Below are 27,890 nucleotides of genomic sequence, written 5' to 3'. Positions count from 1 at the left end.
TCACTCTGCTGATGATTGAGAGTAGATTGATGGAGCAATAATTGGCTAAATTGGATTTGTCCAATCAAGACAGGACATACCTGAACCATTTTCACATTGTTGGGGAGATGTCAGTGTTACAGTTGTACTGAATTATTGAAATATAATGTGAATAGCAAAGATCCATTACAATGCCTGCACACCTATTCTCTGGTTTTCCAACTTGTGAATCAAAATCCTTGATAAACAATTCCCTTTTATCCAGTTTGTTGAACATGATCACTGCTCTCTTATGCTACCCTAAAGCCATGCTGACCTGCTGTAATGTCTTTATACTTCCCTAGGTGCTTGACAATACCATTCTTCAGAATAGTCTCTTAACCTTTTTGCCTAAGTTCTAGAATGGTTCTTTTCTACTTTTTCAACCGTAGGTATTACATTCCCTTCTCTATAATCCTTTGGTACAACTTATGATTCCTTAAAGTTTCCTGCCAGAATGTAACTAATTAACTACATTTTTTCAAGAAAATCAACCATCCCGTTCAGGAAAGAGTCATCAGTTTCTACCACAAACACTGATACAAATAAATTGTTCAGGATACATGACCATTTTCTGGTTTCCCAATTCCAGCTCCCTATTGGCCTTTCAAAGACCCTACTCTTCCTTGTTTATTCCATATAAATGCATACTCTTTTGTATGTTTTTACTTTTTTTTAACATGTTCCCCAGTCTCATTAAATTTTGCTCTTTAACTGCCTTTACCATACCATATTCTAGTTTGTCTACCACTAAAACCAAGACTATATTTTGGTCCCATATTCTTCCATTACAAAGATTATCTACCTCCACCTGCATAAGAACAGTCTCACCTCTGCCCTGCCTAAGCCCATATGCTGCTGAATTTAGTATTCATGTTGTAGTCACTTATAAACTGGACTATTCCAATACTCTCCTAGCCAGCTTCTACCTACCATAAATTTAAGATCATCCAATTTCTGTTTCCAGTAACCTGTCCTCTACCAGGTCCCATTTGCCCATCACTCTTATGCTTAGTGATCGACATTAACTCCTGATCCCCTCTCAGCTCAAATTGAAAAATTACTATCCGTATGTTTAAATTCCTACATGGCCTTGTACTGTTCCATGAACCCCCCAAGTCCCCAATACTCCATCTCTATAAACTTCCTCTAGCCCTCTGGAACATTCTGCATTCCTCCAAATTTGGCCTCCTACGCAATTCCCTTCCTTTGCCCCTGCAATGGTGGCTGTTCTTTCAGCATCTGAGTCCTATGCTTTGGAACTTACACCCTAAATCTCTCTCTTCCAACTCCCTCTCTTCCTTTAAGACCTGCTCAAAAAAACCCTCCTTTTGACTAATTAACTCTTCCCAATATCTCCTTTTTTGGTTTAGGCCCAAAGTTGATCAAGTTTCTATGAATCATCTTGTGGCATTGTTCTACATTTAAAGGTGCTGTCTACACTTGTTCTTGTTATGTCCCCTTTATGTCCCCCGTCATAGCCATTAATTATTTTTAAATTCCTATTGTTTATTAACCATTGGTATAAATTATCTTTGTCATCCCTGCACTCCACTTCTCCCCCAAGCTTCTGTTACTCTAACCATAAGCTCTAGTAGTTCTTCATCATCTGCTTCCTCAGTTTACTCAAAGTCCATCTTCCTATAACTATGACACCAAACTCAATTACATTATGGTCACTATTTCAAAGATATTCCCTTACCATAACTTATTCAACTATCACTGGTTTGTTTTGCTAGCCCAGATCTCGAGTCACCTCACCTGTTATTTTCTACCTTTGCCATTTAACTTAGTATCAGCAGCAAACTTAAATATACGGCTCTCTGTTCTTATCTACATCATCTATAACTATAGTGAAAATCTAAGACCTCATTCAGATCCCTGGGGGACACCACAAAACATTATTTTCTTTGTATTCTGATTGCTCCATTTTTAAAAAATTTGCAATTCTTGTAATCATATAATGGTGTTATAATTTAGGCTGTCTCCAATTCTCCCTTCATCCCCTTGTCAGAAAGCAGCTTCTATAGACCTGCTATGAACCAAAAGTTATATTTTTATGTTGCATGCTGGTGACAGATTTGCTTTCATCTTCAATATGTGGAAAAACACTATAATGCTATGCCTTGCATTTCAGTTAAAACCAATAATTGTTACAAACAAAATTTGTATAGAAGCAAGCAAAATCAACAGATGAACAAAAGCACAGTACCTGATTTAAACCAAAGCTATAAACCATTTTCTAAAATCAAAATAACAAAAACTGTTGAATTCTGGTTCTTTCTGGAGTGTTTAAACTGAGTAAGTTTAATGTCCTTTAGACTTCACACTGAGGATGTCCACCATCATATTGTGTGGCACTAACACTGAGCTAAATGGGATAGATTTTGAACAGACCTAGAAACTCAAAACTGAGCATCCATGAGGCTTTGAGGGCCATTAGCAGCAGTAGAATTGTATTCAACAATAATTTGTAACCTCATGGCCCAGCATTTCGCCCACTCTACTGTTACCATCAACATACTAGCATTTTAATTAGGAGCAGGAGTAGGCCACTTGGGCCCTGGATCCTGCTCCGCCATTCAATAAGATCATGGCTGACCTGATTGTAACCTCAACCCCAGATTCCTGCCTATCCCTGATAACCTTTCACCTCCTTGTTAATGAAGAATCTATCTAGCTCTGCCTTTAATATATTCAAAGACTCTGCTTCCACCATCTTTTGAGGAAGAGAGTTCCAAAGACTCATGATCCCCTGGAAGAAAATATTTCTCCTCAACTCTGCCTTAAATGGGTGACCCCTTTTTTAAACCCCTAGTTCTAGATTCTCCCACAAGAGGAAACATCCTCTCCACATCCACCCTGTCAAGACCCCTCAGGATCATTAGAGGTTTCAATTAAGCCACCTCTTACTCTTCTAAATTCCTGTGGATACAAGCCTAACCTGTCCAACCTTTCCTCATAAGACAACCCACGCATCCCTGGTACTAGTCTAGTAAACCTCAACTGCATCTAACGCATTAACATCTTTCCTTTTAATAAAGAGACCAGTACTGTACACAGCACTCCAGGTGTGGTCTCACCAGTATCCTGTCCAACTGAAGCATAACCTCTTAACTTTTGTAATCAATTCCCCTCACAATAAATGATAACATTCTATTAGCTTTCCTGATTACTTTCTGTACCTGCATACTAACCTTTTGTGATTCTTACACTAGGACACCCAGATCCCTCTGAATATGAGCTCTGCAATCTCTCACCATTTAGAAAGTATGCTTTTTTATTCTTCCTGCCAATTTCATATTTGCCCACATTCTACTCCATTTACCAGACCTTTGCCCACTCACTTAACCTATCGATGCAACTTTGTAGCTTCCTTATGTCCTCTTCACAATTTACTTTCCTACCTATCTTTGATTCGTCAGCAAATTTAGCAACCATTCCTTCAGTCCCTTCATCCAAGTCATTTATATAAATTGTAAGTAGTTGAGGGCCCAGCACTGATCCCTGTGGCACACCACTTGTCACATCCTGCCAACTAGAAAAAGACCCATTTATGCCTTCTCTCTGTTTCCTGTTAGCTAGCCAATCTTCTATCCTTGCCAATATGTTACCCCCTACACTGAGCTTTTATTTTCCGCAATAACCTTTGATGTGGCACTTTATCCAATGCCTTCTGGAAATCTAAGTACAGTACATTCACTGGTTCCCCTTTATCCACAGCACATGTGACTCCTTCAAAGAATTGGGGGTGAACCCTGTTTCAATGACAAGTGCAGGAGGGTGTACCAGAAGAAGCACCAGGCACCTAAAAATGAGGTGTCAACCTGGTGAAGCTACAACACAGGACTACTTGCATGCTAAACAGCTGAAGCAGCAAGTGATTGACAGAGCTAAGTGATCCCACAAACAACGTATCAGATGCAAGCTCTGCAGTCCTGCTGCATCCAATTGTGAATGGTGGTAGATAATTAAACAACTAACAGGAGGAGGAGGCTCCACAAATATCCCATCCTTAATGATGGGGGAACCATCTCGGCAGCCTCCTGAGGTCCCCAGCATTACAGATGTAGTCTTCAGCCAACTTGATTCACTCTGTGATAAAGAAACAGCTGAAGGCACTGACAACACCCCGGCAGTAGTATTGAAGACTTGTGCTCCAGAACTAGCTGCGTCCCTAGCCAAGCTGTTCTAGAACAATGACAACACTGGCATCTACCAAACAATGTGAAAAATTGCCCAGGCATGTCCTGGCCACAAAAAGCAGGACAAATCCAACACAGCCAATTACCGTTCCTTAAGTCTACTCTTGATCATCAGTAAAGTGATGGAAAGTATCATTGACAGGGCTATCAAGTGGCACTTACACACCAATAACCTGCTCGCTGATGCTCTGTTTGGGTTCTGCCAGGGTCACTCAGCTCCTGGCCTCATTGGGTCCAAACATGGAGAAAAGAGCTGAATTCAAGAGGTGAGGTGAGAGTGACTGCTCCTGACATCAAGGCAGCATTTAATCAAGTATGGCATCAATGAGCCCTAGCAAAACTGAAGTGAATGGGAATCGGGGGGAAAGCTCCCCACTGGTTTGAGTCAGACCTAGCACAAAGGTAAATGTTGTGGTTGTTGGAGTTCAATCATCTCAGTCCCAGGACATCACTGTAGGAGTTCCTCAGGGTAGTGTCCTAGACCCAACTATCTTCAGCTGCTTCATCAATGACCTTCCCTCCAACGTAAGGTCAGAAATGGAGATGTTTGCTGATGGTTGCACAGTATTCAGTACCATTCATGACTCCTCAGATACTGAAACAGTTTGTGTCCATATGTAGCAAGACTTGGGCAATATCCAGGCTTGGGCTGAAAAGTGGCAAGAAACATTTGCAGCACACAAGTGTTGAGCAATGACTATCTCCAATAAGAGATAATGTATCCATCCTCCCATTGACACTCATTGGCATTACTGTCGCTGAATCCCCCTCCATCAGCATCCTGGGAGGGCTGCCAATAACCAGAAACTGAACTGAACTAGCCATGTAAATACTGTGGCTATGACAGCAGGTCAGAGGCTGGGAATTCCGTGGCACATAACTCACTTCCTGACTCCCCAAAGTCAGTCCACCATCTACAAGGCAGAAGTCAGGAGTATGCTGGAACGCTCACCACTTGCCTGGATGATTGCAACTCCAACAACACTGTCACGGCCACGTAAAAGGCATTTCCTCAAAATGGTCCGTGAGCTGAGAATTTGTTCTGTCTGTCTGTGTGTGTGTCTCTCTGTCTGTTAGTGAGTCTCTTTCATTCTCTCGTTCTCTCTCTTTCATTCTCTTGTTCTTTCACAGTAGAATACTTTTAATGGGTCAGCTATTATAGATAACGGCCGGGATTTAATGTGAGCAGATTGAGAATTGAACCCCACGTCTTTCCGTGGGGGAGGCTCGATTAAATGGAGTGCCCATCAGGCACTTAACTGGCCAGCATTGGGCCTTCCCCAGGATTTAGGATCTCAGGGGTGGAAATCCCGCCCTATGAGAGCTGCTGGCCAATCAGAGGTCCTCCATTGCTGGCAGCGCTACCGTGCGTGGTGGCTGCTGCCATTAATGCACTGATGACTTCACCAAGGATTGTCGCTGGATCTCTGGCAACCTGTGAGTGGGTGGGATGGGACTGATGGGCAAGGAGTCACCGGTAGTGGGGGTAGGTTAGAGGCAAGGGTGGGGTAGCTTTCAGTGGCCTCCTGCCCCATTCCCAATATCAGATCTCTCAATCATTCATTGAGTGCTTGTCAACAAGGCCCCCCCACCCTACTTTGCCCTGCCGCTGCTTTCCCCCATGAGGCCACAAGCAAACCTGATAGGCCTTCGGGAGACATGGGAGAGCCATGTGTCTTGCATTTAACCCTTGACCCACCACTAAGTTCTGTTGGCCTTGGGGATAACTGGTGTCAAGTGGCTCATTAACGAGCCTAATTGACAACCTGCGAGAGTGTGCGAGTTGCAGCCACTGGTCCCTTCCTGCCTCTGACTTAATCAGGGCAGGTTTTCCCGCCACCAGTGGACTGACGCGCAATTTAATGGGCTCAGCTGCCATTGACTAAGTCTTCATCTCTGTGCACAAAAAAATCATTCAATTTATTTTACCGATTGTGTGATACAGGAAATAAAGGTGGGCTGTCCTCTGAAAAATTTCCTTGTTCACTCCTGGCAAAGGCTATACATTACACATACCCAGACCCTTGTGTCAAGAAGATGGAAATTGTTTAAAAACAGTTTAAAATAGCTCCACTTAAAAGTTGAAGCCTAGTGCATTCATATAGATGTTATTTTACATAAATATATAGAACAGAATTTTTTTAATAACCTGACATAGCTTCAAGCCTGGATTACCACTATTTTTATATTCAAATTTGGCAGGAAGAATGAAAAAATAGCATATTATCTAAATGGTGAGAGATTGCAGAGCTCTGAGATGCAGAGGGATTTGGGTGTCCTAGTGCATGAACACAGAAGGCTTGTATGCAGGTATAGCAAGTAATTGGGAAAGTTAATAGAATGTTCTCGTTTATTGCGAGGGGAATTGAATATAAAAGTAGGGAAGTTATGTTTCAGTTATACAGGGTGCTGGTGAGAACACATCTGGAGTACTGTGTACAGTATTGGGCTCCTTATTTAAGGTAGGATGTAAATGCATTAGAATCATTTCAGAGAAGCTTTACTAGACTAATACCAGGAACGGGCAAGTTATCTTGCGAGGAAAGATTCGACAGGGTAGGCTTGCATCCACTGGAGTTTAGAAGAGTAAGAGGTGACTTTGAAACATATAAGATCCTGAGGGGTCTTGACAGGGTTGGATGTGGAAAAGATATTTCCTCTTGTGGGAGAATCTAGAACGAGAGGTCACTGTTTAAAAATATGGGGTGACCCACTAAAGACAGAGATGAGGACAAATTTTTTCTGAGGGTAGTGAGTCTTTGGGAAGTCTTCCTCAAAAGGCAGTGGAAGCAGAGTTGTTGAATATTTTTAAGGCACAGCTAGATTCTTGATAAACGGGGGGGGGGGGGGTGAAAGGATATTGGAGATAGGTGTGAGGTTACCGCCAGGTCAGCCATGATATTATTGAATGGTGGAGCAGGCTCCAAGGGCTGAGTGGCTTACTCCTCTTATTTCGTATGTTTGCGTGTAAATAAGATAATTTGCTCTTTTCCAGGTGTCATGAAGGATGTACGGGTCTGGGTCACATGAGTTACTGAGTTTGGATAAACACCCATAAAATTCAACTTTCACCATTTCTCAGTTTTGGAACTAGTATTTGCAAGTGTTTGACATAGAAAAAAATGGATTCAAAATCAACTCACCCCAATGTCAGTATTCCCAGCTTCGATGAACATCGTGAGAAAAAAAAGCGATACACTGTAAGTATGGAACATAACTTTCTCTGACTAACATTCTGGAAGCTTTGCTGATAAAATATTTGAGTATTCTCTAATTTTAACCTTTAAAATTCTTTAAGACAAAGGGCACTTCTCAAACTATTTGGCCTATGTTCGTAAGTAGAATATTTTCATACTACGTAATCAATTTGGAAGCTTGTGTAGTTGAAAAAAATCCATGCTCCTGTCTTTGTGTGGCTCTTCATTTTCAGTCACATGCACATATGCACACACACACACACATGTACATGCGCACCTAATTCTATTAAAGTGGCTAAAATTAAAGCTGAAACCTACAGAGCCACTGAGCGAATGATAAATCTCACCATTTATATAATAAGAGCTTGCACTTTCACTGTGCTTGTCAGGTAATGATACACCCCTGCTATATGAGGAGTTTGGACAACTGGAGTAGATATAACGAGAGAAGTTAGATGAGATGATTCAATGTTGATGTGCTGGGAATTAGAAGACATTGAAAGATGGTAAGGACTGTGGTCAGGGAATAGGGTGGGGTGAAGGAGGAGACAATGTGAGCTGGAGAGCTTAGTGCAGGATAGGGTATGAGCAGCAAAATTCTGGATGAATTGGAGTTTATGCAGTGTAGAACTGGGAAGCCCATGAGTCTGAACAAATGAGATTAAAGGCTAAAGGATAAAGAAAACATGAATGAGAGTTTCTTTACAGATGGGGTGTGCTAACAATGATTTCCTGAAGGTGAAAATGTGTTGGTGATGAACTGGATGTGTAATTTGAAGCTCATCTTAGAGTGAAGCAGGACACAGGTTACGCATTATCAAGTTCAGCCTGAGTGAGCAACCATCTCTCTTTCTTATTTGGGATTCTAGATTCTATAAATATGAGTATAGAGTACGAAAGCAAACTGCTCATGCTAAACCTATACCAGTCAGTGGTTAGACTGTGAATATTATGTCCAGCTTTGACCACCCTACTTTTGGAAGAATGCCAAGACCATGGAATGAGTGCACAAAATATTCACTTAACATGAAGTAAAACATTTAGATAAAATTATCATGAAACAAAGATTGCAGGAATGATTTATGACTTCCTGCAAGCTGATGGATTGCCTGGGCTTGATGATATTTTAAAAATTGTTTTGTTCTCCTGTACCTGCTCTGTTAGAAAGAAGAGAGAAAATGAAGAACCCCACCAGTTAGCTGAACATAGGTTCTAGCACTTCCCTATGACTTATGATAAAGGATGTGGTAACAGGACGTTTAGAAAATAATAGTAGGATTGGGCAGAGTCAACATGGATTTATGAAAGGGAAATCATGTTTAACAAACCTGTTGGAGGTTTTTGAGGATGTAACAAGTAGAATAGATAAGGGGGAATCGGTGGATGCGGTATATTTAGATTTTCATAAAGATTTTGACAAGGTCCCGCACAAGAGGTTAGTAAACAAAATTAGAGGTGAATGGGAACCTGAGGGCAAATTCAGAGCAGGGAACGGGAGATGGAGAATTAGTGAGTGACTCTGAGAGACAGAAGCAGCATAGGTTAAAAAGTGTACAGCACAGGAATTTGGTAGATAAAAATGTAAATGCAAGGAGCATAGTAAATAAAGCTGATGAGCTGAGGGCACAGTTAGACACATGGCAGCATGATATTATTGCTATAATGGAAACTTGGCTTAAGGAGGGGCAAAAAGGGCAGCTCAACATCCCTGAAAATAGAGTTTTCAGGCGGGATAGGGAGGGCGATAAAAAGGATGGGGGTGTAGCATTATTGGTTAAAGAATCAATTGCAGCTGTGGGGAGGGATGATATTAAGTAAGGCCATATAGGTTGAGCTCAAATGAAAAAGGGGTAGCCACACTGCTAGGAGTGTACTATAGACCCACAAACAGTGGAAGGGAGTTAGAAGAGCAAATATGTAGAAGGTTTCTGAGTGCAAAAACAGTAGGGCAGTAATCATTGGGGACTTAAACTACCCCAATATCAACTGGGATACGAATAGTGTGAAGGGCACAGAAGGTGCAAAATTCTTGAACTGCATTCAAGAGAATGTTTTTAGCCAGCATATCATAAGCCCAATGAGAGGGGGCACAATCCTAGACTTTGCCTTAGGAAATGAAGCTGGGCAAGTGGATGAAGTAGCAGTGGGGGACCGTTTTGAAGATAGTGACGATGCTAAATAGTTAGATTTAGCATCATTATGAAAAAGAACAAAGATAGAACAGGAGTAAAAGTTCTATATTGGGGGAAGACAAATTTTACAAAGCTGAGAGGTGAGCTGGCGAGAGTGGACTGGATACAGCTATTAGAAGGGAAGACTGTGTCAAGTCATTAGGAGGCATTCAAAGGTGAGATTCTACGGGCACAGTGTAGACATGCCCCTGCAAAGAAAAATGGTGGTACTGCCAAATCTAGGGCCTCCTAGTTACCAGAAGCATACAGGCCAAGGTAAAGCAGAAAAAGGAAGCTCCTGACAGCCACAAAAGACTTAGTACTGTAGAAAAGCCTAGAGGAGTATAGAAGGTACAGGGGTGAAGTGAAAATGGAAATTAGGAAAGCAAAGAAAGGATACGGAAAAATGTTGGTAGGTAAAATCAAATAAAACCCTAAGATGTTTCACCAGTATATTAAGAGCGAGAGAATAACTAAGGAAAGGGTAGGGCCTATCAGAGATGTACATGGTAACTTGTGGGTTGATGCAGAAGATGTGGGCAGGGTTCTCATGTCTCTTTCTTCACTAAGGAGAGGGATGATGCAGACATTCTAGTTAAAGAGGAGGAGTGTGTAATGTTAGATACAATAAGCATAGTGAGAGAGGAAGTACTGGAGGGACTAGCATCCTTGAAGGTGGATAAGTCACCAGGGCCAGATGGATCGTGTCCCAGGCTGTTGAAGGAAGCCGGGGAGGAAATATCAGATGCTTGGAGTATCGTTTTCCAATCCTCACTAATTACAGACGAGGTCCCAGGGGATTGGAGGTCTGTGTACCATTATTTAAAAAGGGTACGAGGGATAGGTCAGAAAATTATAGGTCAGTCAGTCTTGCTTCGGTGATGGGTAAATTATATATAAAGAAATCCTTGGTATCAACAGAAATCATTCCAGTCCAGGTTTTAAATGCCCAATTTTCTCTTCAGGCTTCAAACTCTTGACAGTGCATTTGCAATCACGTTTTCTCATCCAGCCACATGTATAATCTGTAGATTAAATGGTTGCAGTAATAAACTCCATCTGAATAGCCTTGCACTTTTGTCTCGAAATTTGAACAAAAACTTTAAAGGATTGTCTATATAAATAATTGTTTCTGACGAATTGTTTGCAACGTAAATTTCAAAATGCTGCAATGCTAGCACCAGACTCAAAGTTTCCTTTTCAATTGTTGAATATCTTCTCTGTTGTACATTCAACTTTCATGAAAAATACCCTATCGGTTTTTCAATTCCATTTTCCTCATCTTGTAACAATACGGCCCCAATGCCTATATCGCTTGCGTCAATGGCCAACTTAAATTGCTTGGCATAACTGGGTACTGCCAAAACTGGTGTTGTATTTAATTTGGTCTTCCAACTGTCAAATGTCTCCTGACACTCCTGTGTCCATTGAAACTTCTTGATTTTTTAAAATAGTTCAGTCAATGGAGCAACCACACTGCTAAAATTTGGTACAAATTTCTGATAAAACCCACTCATGCCCAGAAACCTCAAAGCTTTTCGTTTTGTCGTAGGCATGGGGAAATCCACGATAGCCTTGACTTTCACATCTCTCGGAGCCACCTTACCATGTCCAGTGGTATGGCCTAAACGTAACTTGCGCTTTTACAAATTCACTTTTAGTTCATCACCAAATTAGCTTCTTGTAATTGACAGGACAATTATTCCAGATGCTGTAAATGCCCCCTTCATGTCTGACTGAAAACTATCAAGTCGTTAATATAAACAGCACAATTGCGCTGACCTGCAATTATTTTGTTTGTTAGTCTTTGAAATGCATTTTCCATACCAAATGGCATGACTTTAAATTGATATAATCCCTCTGGTGTCATAAAAGCCGATATCTTCTTTGCTCTCTCCAATAACGGTACTTGCCAATATCCTCTTAGCAAGTCAATCTTTGTGATAAATTTTGATTTTCCCACTTTCTCAATGCAATCTTCCAACCATGGTATAGAATATGAATCTGCTTTTGTCACTGCATTCACCTTTCGATAGTCCACACACAGTCTTTGTGTTCCAACCGTATTCGGTACCAGCACAATAGGCAAACTTCAGTTACTGTAACTAGACTCAATGATATAATTTTTAAGCATGAATTCAATTTCTTTCTGTCCTTGTGATAACTTTGCCAGATTTAATCTATAAGGATGTTGCATTATCGAAGATGAAACTTCTACACATACATCACGTATAGCTAAATTTGTCCTCCCCAGCTTATTCACACAAATAGCCTTGTGCTTTGTGTGTTCCCGCGCCAACTCACATGGCCATTTCAATCTCTCTCGTTCTGAAGTTTGATTCGTAATCCAGGAGAGTAGTTTCTGAATTTTGACCTGCCAATTTCTCATGAATCACTTTCACTGGTCCCCTTATATCATGATCATAAACTAGCTCAAAAGGACTAAAACCAATTGATGCATTAGGAGCATCTCTAATGGCAAATAACAAGAATGGAATTCCCCATCCCAATCCTGCGAATAATCCTGACTATATGCCCTCATCATAGTTTTTAGAATTTGATGCCACCTTTGTAAAGCTCCTTGTGACTCAGGATGATAAACTGTTGACTTAAATTGTTTTATCCCCAAACTGTTCATTACTTCCTTAAGCAGCTGTGACATGAAATTTGAACCCTGATCTGATTGTATTTCTTTAGGTAAACCATATCCCACTACTTTACCTATCACTGATTCTTCCTGTTTTACCTCTACATAAACCACTGGTTTCTCCTGTGCCTCAGAACCTACAGCATTTTTACTTCCGGAACTTTTCTGCACCCTAATAATCCCAACAGATTTTCCCTGCAATTTCCAATACACTGACTTCGTGGTTCCAACTTTACTATAATGAAAAACACCTCGATTTCGAGTGTCACCTCTACACTCAGCACCTTCCTTTCTATTCTGAGAAAAAAAACTGCCTACGAGTTTCCACCTACTCCTCTTCCCTGACTACCCACTTTCTTTTCACCTTCCCACTTCCTATTCTTCTCTGATTTAAAAGATTGACGAAAAAAATGTTTTCATCAGCTATCTCTGCTGCTTGTCTTATCGTTTCAGCCCTCTGTTCCTCCACATGTATTCTCACTACCAAAGGAATTGAATCTTCAAATTCTTCCAAAAGAATTACCTCTCTAAGAGCTGTATATGTCATCTCTATCTTTAATGCCAGTATCCACTGGTCAAAATTACTTTGTTTTACTCTCTCAAACTCGATATAAGTTTGCCCAGGCTGTTTTCTCATGTTCCTAAATTTCTACTTGTATGCCTCAGGAACCAACTCATATGCTCTCAAAATAGCCTTTTTTTACCACATCATAGTTCACCGACACTTCTTCTGACAGTGAAGCATAAATCTCATGTGCTCTACCCACCAACCTAGACTGTAACAGTAATGTCCAGCTTTCCTGTGGCCATTTCATCTGTTTAGCTATCTTCTCAAATGAAATAAAGAATGCTTCCACATCTCTTTCCTCAAACTTTGGAAGAGCTTGTACAAATTTAAACATCTCCCCACTGGGTTCTGATCTGGAAATAAGTCCTTCCTCACCTCCTGGTGTCTCTTTTTTTAACTGCCAGCATTTTAAGCTGGAATTCTCTCTCTCTCCCTCTCTCTCTCTCTCTCTCTCTCTTTTTCTCTTTCCTCCTTTTCTAACCCCGCCATTTCTAATTCCCATTCCTGCTTTCTATCTCTCTCCTGCCTTTCTGTCTGTTCCCTTTGGAATGCCTGTTCTTTTTCTTTTTTTCTGCTGCCTCTAGTTCCAATGTTTTCATTTGTAGCTGAATTTGAGCCCATTCCAATGAACCACCCCTTGGAGAACTTGGTCTCTCAGGTACTCCTTCCAATTTCAAATGCTGTGCTATACCTTCAATTATGTCTGATTTCCTCACCCGGCAGTTAACCCCAATTGTAACTTATCTGCCAATTTCATTAACTTAGCTTTATTTGCCTTTTGTAAACCAACCAAAGTTATAACTTCAACTCCCAGAGAAGTCTTAGCAACTGCCAAAGCCATTTTGTAGTTTCACCACTTTTTAAAAAAAAAACTCTCACCAACCCCTGAATTCAAAGTGCTTCTTGTACTCGTACTCTTAAGATTCACCAACTTCAAACCAATCAAGGAATATCAGATATATCCCGGACGAGGCCCCAATTTTGTTATGGCACAGCGGATGGCAATTGCTGAGCTGTTCAAATCCCAGGGGGAAACTTGAAACAACTGCCAGAACTATTTGACAACTTTGTATTTATTTCGAGATGCGTGCCTTGAATTCAGTAGTAATAAGACCACTGAGTCTAATAGGTTTCTTACAAAACTAAATCAAACCTTTATTAGTAAGAAAATTATGTTAAGCACATACATAGGTTTACAGATTACTACTACGATAACTCCTAGCTCCCCTAGCTAATCTAACTCCCACTTACACTTCCGTTAAGGCAACAGTAAAACACACAGATTCAAACAGACTCAGGTAAAGCGCACACCCTGGAATGTCAAATTCAAAATGAGTTATTCTCTGTTTCGGTTCCTTGTAGACAGCAGCCTAAGGATTAGATGCTGGAGGCGTTTCACACTTGTGTTAAACCTTAAAATGCCTTCTTCCCTTACACACAACCTCATCTCCTTTATACAGATTTCTCCCTTTTCAATGTAAATCCCACTGTTTCGATATGTCTTTTCAACTCTACCTTTCTAATAATAAAATTCTTTCATAGTACGAATTTTATCGGTAAGCTTTGGGAAAAAATAGACACACTGGCTTAGTCTCTGACTAGGTGTAACACCTTACCACCTCTTTGAAATTCACTACTCTAATTTATCTAAAAATGTAAATGTTCCCTTTATACCTCGCATTATAAAACTCCAGCCATGTTTACCTATTTAACATTTCAAACCTAGCTTCTCTCCTTGATACATCAAAGCCTTCAGACCAGCTGTTTCTAATTCAATTAACGCACACACACACACACAATTTCTACTTTACAATAAATCCCAATAACATTATGAAAATTATATTTTCCTGACAGTAACAAAGAGGATTGATAAGGGTAGTGTAGTGGATGTTGTCTACATAGATTTCAGTAAGGTGTTTGACCAGGTCCAACATGGCAGACTGGTCAGGAATGTGAGATCTCATGGGATACAGGGGAAGGTGGCAGGTTGGATCCAAAGTTGGCTCAGTGACAGGAAACAAAGGATAATGGTCGATGCATGTTTTTGCAAATGGAAAATGGTGTTCCACAGGGCTCAGTGTTGGGGCCCTTGCTGTTTGTTTTTTATATATTAATGATTTAGACTTAAGTGTGGGAGGCATGATTGGGAAATTTGCAGATGATGCAAAAATTGGCCATGTTGTTTATTGTGAAGAAGATAGCTGTCAACTCCAGAATTATATCAATGGCTTGGTTGAGTGAGCAGAGAAGTGACAAATGGAATTCAATCTGGAAAAGTGTGAGGTAATGCATTTGGGGAGGGCAAACAAACCAAGGGAATATTCAAGAAGTGGGAAGTTATTGAGAGGGATTGAGAAAGTGAGAGATCTAGGAGTGCAAGCCCGTGAGGACATTCACCCCTGTCCTGTTAAGGTGTAACCCGTCCTTCTTGTACAGGCCCCACCTACCCCAGAGCCGATCCCAATGCCTCAGAAATCTAAAGCCCTCCCTTCTACTCCATTTCTCCATCCACCTGTTGAGCTGCTCAATCTTCCCATTCTTATGCTCACTCGCACGTAGCACTGGGAATAATTCTGAGATTACTGCTCTCTTGGTCCTGCTTTTTAATTCCTTTCCTAACTCCCTAAAATCTGCTTTCAGGGCTTCATCACTTTTTCTATCTATGTCATTGGCCCCAATATAGACCACAACTGACTGTTTACCCTTCCCCAAAAGAATATCCTGCAGCTGCTTTGTGCCATCCTTGACCCTGGCACCAGGGAGGCAACATACCATCCTGGATTCGTGTCTACAGCCACAGAAACGCCTGTCTGCTCCCCTAACTATGGCATTCCCTACCACTATAACACTTCGAATCTTCCCCCTCCCCTCCTGTGCAGCAGAGCCACCCTTGGTGCCACAAACTTGGCTGTTGCTAGAGTCCTCTGAGGAACCATCTCGCTCAGTATCCAAAATTGAAAAGCAGAGCGAGATAGCCTCAGGGGATTCCTGCACTACCTGCCTGTTTCTCTTAGATACTCTGGCAGTCACCCATTCCCTCCATACATGTGTACTACTTAGATGCGGTGTGGCCATCTCTCTAAACGTGCCGTCCACGTAAAGTGGGATTAAAATGAGCTGCTAGTTTATTTTTTCTCTTTTTGGCCGGCGCAGACAGGACGGGCCGAATGGCCTTGTCCTGCACCATAACGTTTCTGTGGTTCCAGAGCAGATGGGATTGGGGGAAATCCACTGGCATGGATTGAGCACTGGTTAATGGACAGAAAACAGAGTAGGAATAAATGGGTAATTTTCAGGATGGCAGGGGGTGACTAATGGGGTACTGCAAGGATTGGTACTTGGCCCCTAGCTATTCACAATCTATATCAATGATTTGGATGTGGGGATTAAATGTAACATTTCCAAGTTTGCAGGTGACAGAAAAATAAGTGAACTGACATTCGTGAGGAGGATGCAAAGATGCTTCAACGGGATTTGGAGAGGCTAAGTGAGTGGGCAAAAACTTGGCAGTTTGAATACAATATGGAGAAATGTGAGGTTACCCACTTTTGTAGGAAAAACAGAAACACAGAGTATTTTTTAAATGGAGAGAGGCTGGGAAGTGATGAAATTCAAAGGGACTTGGGTGTCCTTGTTCATGAGCCATTGAAAGCTAACATGCAGGTACAGCAAGCAATTAAGAAGGCAGATGGTATGTTGGCCTTTATCATAACAGGATTTGAGTACAGGGGTAAAGATGTCTAACTGCAATTATATGAAGCCTTGGTGAGACCACACCTGGAATATCGTGTACAGTTTAGGTCTCTGTAGCGAAGGAAAGATATCCTTGCCATAAAGGGAGTGCAACAAAGGTTCATCAAACTAATTCCTGGGATGAAGGGATTGTCCAATGAAGAAAGATGAAATAGACTGGGCCTTTATTCTCTGGAGTTTAGAAGAATGAGGGGTGATCTCATTCAAACATAAAAAATGCTTACAGGGCTTGACAGGGTAAATGCAAGTAGGATGTTTTCCCCTAGCTGGGGGATCTAGAACCAGGGACACAGTCTCAGAGTAAGGGACTGGCCATTTAAGACTGAGTTGAGGAGGAATTTCTTCACTCAGAGCGGTGAATTTTTGGAATTCTCTGCCCCAAAGGGCTGTGGAGGCTGTCATTGAGTATGTTCAAGACTGAGATCGATAAGATTTCTACGTATTAAAAACATCAAGGGATATGGGGATAGTGCAGGAAAATGGTGTTGAAGGAGAAGATTAGCCATGATCTCATTGAATGGCAGAGCGGGTTCGAAGGGCTGAATGGTTTACTCCTATTTCTTATGTTCTTGTTTCTTTCTTACAGGTGTACAAAGTGTTGGTGACAGTGGGTAGGAATGAATGGTTTGTCTTGAGACGCTATGCCGAGTTTGACAAATTATACAACACTGTAAGTTTGGTGTGCCTGTGTTTGTGCATGCAATCACATGCATGTTGCACAGTAATACTTGATTCATGCTTTTCTATAGGCAAATACATATCAAATTATTCTATTGAACATAAGACAAAATTAACCTTTAGCTATTTTATCTTTCAGACTATTCATCCAGTTCTTGGAAGTAGGCATGTTTACTTTCTCAAAATCATTCCACACTTGGTTGTTATCAGTAGTGTCAACATTTTCTCTGTTCTGCATATTTGTCTCTAGTGTACCCTAGAACTTACAGTTTTCATTTAAAGACATTCTCTAGTGTAAGGTTCTTTCTTCAAATATGTATTATTCATAAAATGGCACTTATTTTGTAAGTAATTTGTTTCTAAAAATTAAAATATAAAAGTTTACCACAAATTGAGTAAAGCTGAGGGTACAATTTTCTCTGTACTTCCAAAGTCAGGATGGAAAAGTAATAGATCCAGCATTTGTGGCTCTGGCACTAAATATTGTTTGAACCAAGGAATATCTCAATCAGCATTTTTTTTTTTGATTTTGGCATGTCATATGCTTTTCATTGCCAAATTATAAGTTGACTCCGGATTGAGCTTTAATATAAGATATAGACAAATTACATTTTTTTTGTAAATACATAGTACATACAATTCTTTATAAAATTGCAAGGCTGAGAGTTCAAGCAAGCTCCACAGCTTGACTACATAATTTGGCTTGACACTTCAGCGCAGTACTGAAGAAGTACTGTGTTGCCATCTCTCAGTTGAGATACGAATGGAGGTTCCGCCTGCCTATATAAGATAGAAGACTCCATGGCATTTTATAAGAGCATTGAGTTTTTTCTAAGCGAACATTCATTCCTCAACCAACACCTCAAAACGAATTAATTATTAATTCATCTAAATTTAATAATGTTTATTTTAAACATTTTTATTAAAGGTAAAACTTTATTTTTAGTCTATGCTTGGTTGAAGGTAAAACAAAACACAGAGATTTCATTTTTAAAGTCATGTGAGCAATTTTATTTGTTTATCTTCCCACATCGTCAATGGTATCATCTCCTGACTGCTCATTCGGGTTTGATTGTTTTCATAAGTTCTTCGTAATTTTTTTTATACAAGTGTTTTTAATCACTTGTCTTGTTTTTGGCTTGTATGCTCCTACTTTCTCATGTTCTAATTTTCTGCTATTTTATTTTAAGCCATTGAACAAAGTGTGATGGGAAATGTTGCACCTAAGGAAATGTGCTCTATCTGCAATACTTCTAATGTATCAAATAGATATAAAATACATACTTACGTTTTGAGTTTGGCCTTGGGAATTAACCCCTTCCTTGCTGTTTCCAATGGAATAAAAATGCAAACTAAAATTCGTTCAACATGGCAGAACTCCCTTTTTGCCAAGGAAAATCAAAAGATGAAGTAGCAAGTTTTGTACAATTATTGTTGAGCTACAGAGGAACAAATGTGGGTTCATTTCAAACCCACACCCATCAACCAGTTCCATAGAATACTTCTGTGATAAATTTAGCCTGATCCCAGTGGGCACATCTATCTTTATTTATATGGAGAATATCCAACTTCTTAGGCAGTCCCTTGGGATCGAGGATGACTTGCTTCCATTCCAGTTCAAACGGCTCTGAAATGGCTGATAAGTCTAATGCACGATCTGCAGATTCTGCCACATGTAGGGCAGATGGTGTTTCAAGGGTTGGGTAGATGGGTTGTTTGGAGGTTTGTGTGCTGCCTTTGACGTCTCAACTTCACTTCTGCGTATTCTGGACAAAGTCTCTCTGTGCATTCAGTGCCTTCCCAAATGGGCCTTCTCTATTTTGGTTGGTCACAAGCCAGGGTCTCCCATGAGTTGGTGGATATGTTTGACCTCTTCAGGGATGCTATGAGGACATCCCTTAAAGCGTTTCTGCTGTTGTCCTGCGAGTCTCCTGCCATGACCAACTTCCAAGTAGAGCAGGCAGGAATCTAATCCCAGTGCCAGGATGGTTACAAGGAGATTGAAGCTGGGAACTAAATATTCAGGGGTATGTGACTTTTTGAAAAGACAGGCAGGAAGGAAAAGATGGTAGTGTAGTGTACGAGATGGAATAAGAATGATAGCAAGAAATTATCTTGAATCAGAGGATGCAGAATCCATATGGGTGGAGGTAAGAAATAACAAGGGGAAGAAGACACTGGTGGGAGTAGTCTATAGGCCCCCTAGCAGTAGCTATACTGTAAGACAGAGAATAAATCAGGAGATAATGAGGGCATGTAAAAATGGCAGTACATTAATCATGAGTGACTTTAATCTTCATGTAGATTGGGAAAATCAAATTGGCAGAGATAGCCACGACTAAGAATTCAAAGTGTATTCGGGACAGTTTCCTAGAACAATATATTGTGGATCCAACTAGGGATCAGGCGATTTTGGATCTGGTAATGTGTAATGAGGCAGGTTTAATAAATGATCTCAGAGTAAAAGATCCCCTCGGAAACAGTGACCATAACATGGTAGAATTTAGCATTCAGTTTGAGAGTGAGAAACTTGGGTCGGAAACAACTGTGCTAAACTTAAATAAGGGTAATTACAAAGGAATGAGGGCGAAGTTGGCTGGAGTAGACTGGGCTAGGATTTTAGCAGCGATTTAGCAAAATGGTTGATGAAGAATGGCAGATGTTTAAGAAAATAGTTCATGACTCACAACAAAAAGATATATCCCAGTGAGGAAGAAGGATTTAAGGAAGGAGATAAGCCAACTATGGTTAACCAAGGAAGGTGAGGATAATATTAAATTAAAAGAAAAGACATACAATGTGGCAAAGATTAGTGGTAAGCCAGAGGATTGGGAAAGTTTTAAAAAAACAACAAAAGATGATTTTAAAAAAAGGGAGAAAATAAACTTTGCGGGTAAACTAGCAAGTAATATAAAAACGGACAGCAAGAGCTTCTTTAAATATATAAAAAGGAAGAGAGAGACCAAAGTGAACATAGGCCCCTTACAGAATGAGGCTGGGGAAATAATAATGGGGAACCAGGAAATGGCAGAGGAGTTGAATAAATACTTTGCATCAGTCTTCACCAGAGAAGACACTAATGGCATTCCAAAAATACTAAATAGTCAAGAGGCAAAAGGCAGGGAGGAAATAAATACAATAACTATCACTAGAGAAGAAGTACTAGGGGAACTAATGGGGCTAAAGGCCAATAAGTCCCCTGGACCTGATGGGTTGCATCCTAGGATATTAAAGGAAGTAACTACAGAGATAGTGGATACACTGGTAGTAATCTTCCAAGAATCCTTAGATTCTGGAAAAGCCCCAGAAGATTGGAAAACTGTCAATGTAACGCCCTTATTCAAAAAGGGAAGGAGACAAAAAACAGGTAACTATAGGCCAGTTAGCTTAACACCCGTCATTGGGAAAATGTCTATTATAAAGGATGTAATAACAGAGCATTTAGAAATGCATAATATAATCAAGAAGAGTCAGCATGGCTTCATGAAGGGGAAATCATGCCTGACAAACTTATTAGAATTCTTTGAGGAGGTGACAAGCTGGATAGATAAAGGGGAAGCAGCAAATGTAATATATTTGGATTTCCAAAAGGCGTTTGATAAGATACTGCACATAAGGGTACTTAATAAGAGCCCATGGTGTTGGGGGTAGTATATCAGCATGGATAAAGGATTGGCTAACTAATAGAAGACAGAGAGTTGTGATAAGGGGGAATTTTCAGGATGGCAACCTGTAACTAGTGGAGTGCCACAGGGATCAGTGCTGGGGCCACAATTATTTACAATATATATTAATGTCTTGGATGAGGGAAGTGAATGTACTATTGCCAAGTTTGCGGACGACACAAAAATAGGTGGGAAGGCAAGCGGTGAGGATGACACAAAGAGTCTGCAGAGGGATATGGGCAGATTAAATGAATGGGCAAGTACTTGGCAGATGGAATATAATGTGGGAAAATGTGAGGATATGTACTTTGGCAGGACGAATAGAGGAGCTGAATATTATTTAATTGGAGAAAGCTGCAGCACAGACGGATTTGGGGGTCCTCGTGCATGAATCCCAAAAAGCTAGGGAATGGAGTATAAAAACAAGGAAGTCTTACTAAAACTATGCAAGGCACTAGTTAGACCACACCTAGAATACTGTGAACAGTTTTGGTTCCCTTATCTAAGGAAAGATATACTGGCATTGGAGGCAGTCCACAGTAGGTTCACTCGGTTGATCCCAGGTATGGAGGGATTTCCTATTTTCTTAGGAGAGGTTGAGCAGGTTGGGCCTGTACTCATTGGAGTTTAGAAGAAAATGAGAGGCGACCTTATTGAAACATATAAGATTTGTAGGGGGCTTGATAGGATAGATGCTGAGAAGTTGTTTCCCCTTGTGGGAGAGTCTTGGACCAGAGAACATAATCTCAGTAAGGGGTCGCCCATTTAAGACAGAGTTGAGGAGGAATTTCTTCTCTCAGAGGGTAGTGAAGCTGTGGAATTCTTTACCACAAAGGGCTGTAGAGGCTGGGTTGTTAAGTATATTCAAGGCTAAGTTAGACAGATTTTTAATCAGTAAGGGAATGAATGGTTATGGGGAAAGGCAGGAAAGTGGATTTGAGGATTATCAGATCAGCTATGACTTCATTAAATGGCAGAGCATACTCGATGAGCCGAATGGCCTATTTCTGCTCCTATGTCTTATGGCCTCGCCTTAGTATCAGGCATACAAATGACATGTTTCACCTAGCTTTCCCATATGCTACGGAGATTAGAGTTGCCAACAACCTGGAGCTCAGCTTCTGGGTAAGCGCACACACACCAGTGTCATCTGCAATCTGAAGCTCTATGACTGAGGTTGGAGTGGTTTTGGTTGGATGGAAGGTGGCCTAGGTTGAACAGTTTCCTGTCTGTTCTGTAAATTATCTCCACACCTGCGGGTAATTGGCTGGAATGAGGTGCAGTATTGCAGTGCAGAAAATGGAATATGGGAGCATAGAACATAGCAGCAGGAGTAGCCCATTCGGTCGTTCAAGCCTGCTTCGCTGTTCAATAAGATCATGGCTCTTGACTCCCTTGTCTATCAAAAATCAAACTGAGCCATGAATAAATTCAATGACCCAGCTTCCACTGCATTCTGGGGAAGAAAATTCCGCAGAGAACAATCCTCTGAAAGCAAAAATTTTCTCTTCATCTCCATCTTAAAAGGGAGACCTCTTATTTTTAAACTGTACCCTAGCTCTAGTCTTCCCCCACAGGAGGAAATATCCTCTCAGCATCTACCCTCTCAAGTCCCCTCGGGATCTTATATGTTTCAATAAGATAACCTCTCATTCTTCTAAACTCCAATGGGTATAGGCCCAACCTGTTCAACCTTTCTTCGTAAGATAAGCCCTTTATCCAAGGAATAAGTGAAGGGAACCTTCTCTGAAGTGCTTCTAATGCAATTATAGCCTTTCTTAAATAGGAGACCAAAACTGTGCACAGTACTCTAGATGTGTAAAGCTGCAGTAAAACTTCCCTACTTTTATATTCCATTCTCCTTGCAATAAACGCTAACATTCTATTTGCCTTCCTAATCACTTGCTGTACCTGCATACCAGCTTTTTGTGATTCATGTACCAGGATAGCCAGATCCCTCTATCACCAAGTTCTGCAATTTCTCTCCATTTAAATAGTATACTACTTCTCTATTCTTCTTGCCAAAGTGGACAAGTTCACATTTTCCCATATTATACTCCATCTGTCAAACTTCTACCCACTCACTTAATCTACCCTTACCCTTTTATAGAGTCTTTATCTCCTCTTGACAACTCGCTTTCCTACATATCTTGGTGTCATTGGCAAATTTAGCTACCATACCTTCGCTCCCTTCATCCAAGTCATTGCAATGGTGTTACAACCAGGATGGGAGGAGTGCACAGTTTATCTAGCCCCATTGGTCTGCAAGTCGCACCGTTAGTTTAAAAGTTTAATTCACTCACCAAAATGGCCATTTATTTACCTTTGCTGTTGTAAGAGACTTTAACAGGCTTTTTTCAATAAACTCAGAATGATTGATTTATTATAAACAAAACTTTTTTTAAACAAGTTGCAAGAACTGGTTAACACACAATTGTAGTCTGGAAGTATAACTATCTCTTTTAAAAATACCTCAGCGCACACCACATGCACGCATGCGCACACAGATGTGCACACATGTGTGACAAATAGATAGGGTCTTTCTGCAGAGATGAGCTTCAGAAGATGGGCATTATAAAAATAAAGGATAAAGTTTGCGCAGGCGCGATGCTGTTGACCTGGAGCTCCCTCCTGTGAAGGCGGGCCGCTGGTCCCAGTAGGCATCTGAAGGCTGTCACCAATGGAGCTTCAGCGCGGAGGAGAATATAGAGCTGAACCAGTTCTTCTGTCTCAGCTTTGCAGGTTTCCTAATGCAGACAAGTTATACTCAGATGAGGATTCTCTGGCTACAGGTTTATAACCACACGCACAATTTCAGCCAAGGCAGAGAGAGTCAGTTAGCGTAGCCTGCCTGCTCAACTTATTCCCCAATAAGACTGAATTCACAAAACAACAGGTTCAAAACTTGAAGCTTATCTCTGCCATGCGATTTCCAATAAATCACTTGCCTGTGCCTTTATCAGCTTTCTCCGCACCCCACCCCCCCATCAATTAAAGTGATTGCAGTTCAAAACAAATAACCTGACATGTTGGTCAGGTGATTTCTTGGAAAAAGCTTGCTTGTTAACAGTTCCAAGGTGAATTTGAGTCATCTTTTTAAAAAGAAACTCCAGATCAGCATCCAAAGACCCAAATAATGCAGCCCTTCCACATTTTAAAAGAAAAATCTAGTGCATGAAGATATGGTTTTCCCAACAATAGATTGTAAATAGTTGAGTCCCCTGCACGGATTACTGTGGCACCCCACTAGTTACAGCTTGCCAACCCAAAAATAACCCAGTTATCCCTACACTCTGCTTCCTGTGAGCCAACCAATCCTCTTTCCAAGCTAATATATTACCCCCTACACCATGAGCCCTTATTTTACATTGTTATCTTTGATGTGGCACCTTACCGAATGCTTTTTGGAAATTCAAGTGTAACACATCTATAGGTTCCCCTTTGTCCACCTTGCTTGTTACTTCCTCAAAGTACTCCAATAAATTAGTTAAACACAATTTCCCTTTCACAAGAGATTTGGTGCAATGACACAGCTTTGCTTGACCCCAGTTTTCACTGAGGTGGGGTTTATTGTGGTTCTATTGGTAAGGATCACAGCTTGTATGTCATCATGATGTGGGTGGAGGATGGTGATAAATTTGAGTACAGCCAAACTTGAGGAGGATACTCCATAGGCCTTCGCTATTGACAGAGCCAAAGGTTTTCGTGAGGTCAAAAAAAGGTCATGTACAGCAGTTGGTCCCTTCCTTGCATTTTTCTTGAATTTGCCATGCAGTGAAGGGATGTCTGTGGTGCTAATTGATGGGGCAAAAACTGCACTGCGAGTCCGGAAGGAATCCCTCAGCCACTGGGAGGAGGCAGTTGAGGAGGAGCCTTGCAATGGTCTTCTGCAATCGGACTTGTCTACCTTCTTGAATATAGTCACTATCACAACTTCCTCGAAATCCCCCAGCAATTCTGAAATTCAGCAGGATTCCACCTTCTCCAGGGGCTTTGTTGTTTTTCAGCTGTCAAATGGCTTTTTCAAATTTGCTGTGGACCAGAGTAGTGCCAAGACCAAGCTGGATGAATATTAAAGAATGGAGTTGAGGACATACGAGTCGAAGACAGAGCCTCATTTGAGGAATTCTTCAAAATGTTCTCCAACGAGCACTGACTGCCTCCCTGTCCTTGATGAGAGCTCTTCTCCATGTGTGACTCACAGCGGGGTGGACCCTTGAGTACTTGGGCCATAGATTGTCTTGACAGCACTGAAGAAACCGCGTATGTCATTGGTAAGCTGTTGGATCTCCCGTGCTTTTCTACCCACCATTTGTTCTTTATGCTGTGGGTTTTATGCTGCACCATTGCCTTCAGCCACCTATAAAACTGCTGCTTTTCTCTTAAGCCATGATGAAGTTCCCAGTCATTTAAATCTTTGCAAATATGCTCAATTAGGTCCTATATGTCTTGGTTATTTTCGTCAAAGCAGTCATGATGTCTCCTGGTAGATAGACCAGGGACCTCTTTGCAGGTAAACTTTAGGGTCGGCCGGGCACTATGGGCATGGTGTAGCTCCTGGTAACTGGAGGTTGAGAGGTTAATGGTGAGGCACTGACCTGAGAAGGGCTGCCTTGATGGGATCTTTGAGGCTATTGATTGTTAATCTTCTTGTAGCTTTGCTTCTGTTGCCTCCACTGTTTGGGAGACAAGCTGATGGAGATAGTAGATCAGATAAGGCGGTGATTGGTACAACAGTCGACGGTATCTTTCATAGCATCGGTGATGTGGGCGTCTCTGCAGTCCCTTGAACGATGATGTTGTCGAGCAAGTGCTAGTGTTTGGACCACTGGTATTGCCATGAGGCTTTCTGCTTATCCTGCATGTCGTGTCTCTCACAGGGTGGCAATGTTGATTTCCTGATGAGTTCCTGAGCAATAATGGTGGTACGGTGCTTAGGCCTATCACTGTTGGGGTTGCCAATGAGGGTCCTGACGTTCCAGATTCCAAACTTCATTTTGACGAGTGGAAGATGCCTGTGCATGATTTTCTTTAATGTGGGGTGGCTGTTGCACATCACCAAGAAGGTCCACTGTTTAAAATTAAGAGGTCGCCTATTTAGGACAGTGAGGGGAATTTTTTTTCTCTGATGGTTAAGTCATTGGAACTCTCTTCCTCAAAAGGCGGTGGAAGCAGAGCCTTTGAACATTTTTAAGGAAGGGGTAGATAGATTCTTGATAAACAAGTTGGGGGGTGAAAAATTATCAGGGGTTGGCGAGAATGTGGAGTTGAGGTTACAATCAGATCAGCCATAGTCTTATTGAATGGTGCAACAGACTCGAAAGGCTGAGTGGCCTACTCCTCCTAATTCGTATGTTCATATGTAACTACCACATGGACTCGGCAGAGCCTTGGCTCAATGGCAAGCACATTCCAAGATTATTGGAGGCCAGGCTCTGCGTGAGACATTAGCATGTTCTGTGCATGATCACACGCAGATGTGTATGTAACCTGTGGCCAGGAACAAACTGAAGCTGAAAAACCAGTCAAACCAGTATCCAGGCAGAGGCTTAGTAGGAGAATGAAGTCTCTCAATCATCTCAGTGGTGGGGAAAGGACAATAGACTGACCGAGTGTAGTCCAGAGCAGAAAACACCTTCTTGATATTGAGAGATGTCCATGAAATTTAGGCTAAACTTGAAAGATGTTGTAGATCAGGAAAGAAGAAAGAACTAATAGTGGCAGATTCTCGACAGAGGCAGGGTCTTACTTTTTATTCCAATGTAGACCAATGCAGAAGTGTGGTCTAGATGTCCTGTGAAGTCCAGGAATTTGATGCCAGATTTGAGAGACAATCTGCAGCCAGGTCTTTCCCAGATCTTCTTCAGAGTTCACAAGGTAGGTCAGGGGAATGGGTTTTGAACCCTCAGACACAGGCTGTTCTAACAATTAATTGGAGTTTGCGTTCAAATGCACCCCAGTTAGAATTAGGGGAACTTAATCAACAGAAATAAGGATTTAGAGGGGAGAAAGAGCAGCAGATGACCACGAATAGCCGGGCATAGTGAGGAGCTCCCTGGGGAGCTGGCTGCACAGGAGCCATCTTGGATGGAGCTGAGAGTATCCATCATAATTAAGATGTCATACCTCAGAGTGTCAGAAGTATAAAATAAATTTAAAAAGACAATTTTTTAACAAGCTTGAATCTACAAACTTCTCTTATGAAAGAGCTATTAAACATTGATCTGAAGTCCTATTTAGACAGTTCCCTACAAATAGTACCAGGGCACTGACATGAAAGTAGCAAGGCACTGAAATCAACTGAAAATTATGCATCAAATAAATGGATTTGTAAAGTGTTTAAAATACGATAAAATGCCAGAAGTGCTTCACATGACAGGAGATGGACTGGGTATTTGAGGATTCTACAGAGTTGATGGAAAGCCAAGTGGAGGAAAGGTTTTGAGTAAGCTTTTTTTAAGGTAGCCAGGAAGTAACAGAGTGAAGGGATTTTGGGTGGGAGTTCTTGAGAGTGGGACCAATACAGCTAAAAGCTATCAAGTAAGTACTGGGGGAAGTGCATTGGCACCTAGAGTCAGGAACAGTAGGGTGTAAATTGGTATGTATTCCAGCAGTCAAATTTGTATTTCACAATGTATTCCAGATATAACATAAAAAGAGAAGTAAAGACAATTATCTCAATGTTTGCTCTGAACTGTGGCCAGAAATTTCAAAACAATTACCTGCTGATCTTGAGAGTTATGTGATCAGATACTTCTATGTGGGGAAAACGTTTAACAATCGCATCAAAGAAACAGGTTAGGCAAGCCACTAAACATCATAACTATGTGCCAAACCACAAACTACTTATGAGAAAAATCATGAGATCCACTTAATCTTTTATATGGTTCAGAAGCATACTTCCACAGCTCTATATTGTGAATTCTTTGCTGCAAAAGTATATTTAATAAAAGTGTTTTTGTAAAACAAATACTGATATGGCTTCCTT

At 41.1% G+C, this 27,890-nt stretch overlaps 1 protein-coding gene across 5 annotated transcripts in view; it reads left to right on the top strand.

The window, feature by feature from the left end:
• The window catches only part of sgk3 (serum/glucocorticoid regulated kinase family member 3), a 149,657-nt gene that overhangs the window by 63,690 nt on the left and 58,077 nt on the right, over positions 1-27,890 (top strand). For 3 of the 5 annotated variants that reach the window (XM_078540391.1, XM_078540393.1, XM_078540392.1), the window contains 2 exons: positions 7,219-7,423; positions 17,146-17,229. In XM_078540391.1, the coding sequence (XP_078396517.1) occupies positions 7,346-7,423; positions 17,146-17,229 (162 nt within the window). In that variant the 5' untranslated portion in view covers positions 7,219-7,345. Of the gene's footprint in view, positions 1-7,218; positions 7,424-17,145; positions 17,230-27,569; positions 27,700-27,890 lie in introns of those variants that run through there. The other 2 variants (XM_078540396.1, XM_078540395.1) reach the window with 2 other exon arrangements.

Source organism: Cetorhinus maximus, chromosome 4, assembly GCF_964194155.1.
Source record: "Cetorhinus maximus chromosome 4, sCetMax3.hap1.1, whole genome shotgun sequence".
In the NCBI taxonomy this organism is placed as follows: Eukaryota; Metazoa; Chordata; class Chondrichthyes; order Lamniformes; family Cetorhinidae; genus Cetorhinus; species Cetorhinus maximus.
The sequence above is the reverse complement of the archived record's forward strand: the minus strand, read 5'-3'. Positions and strand labels throughout refer to the sequence as shown.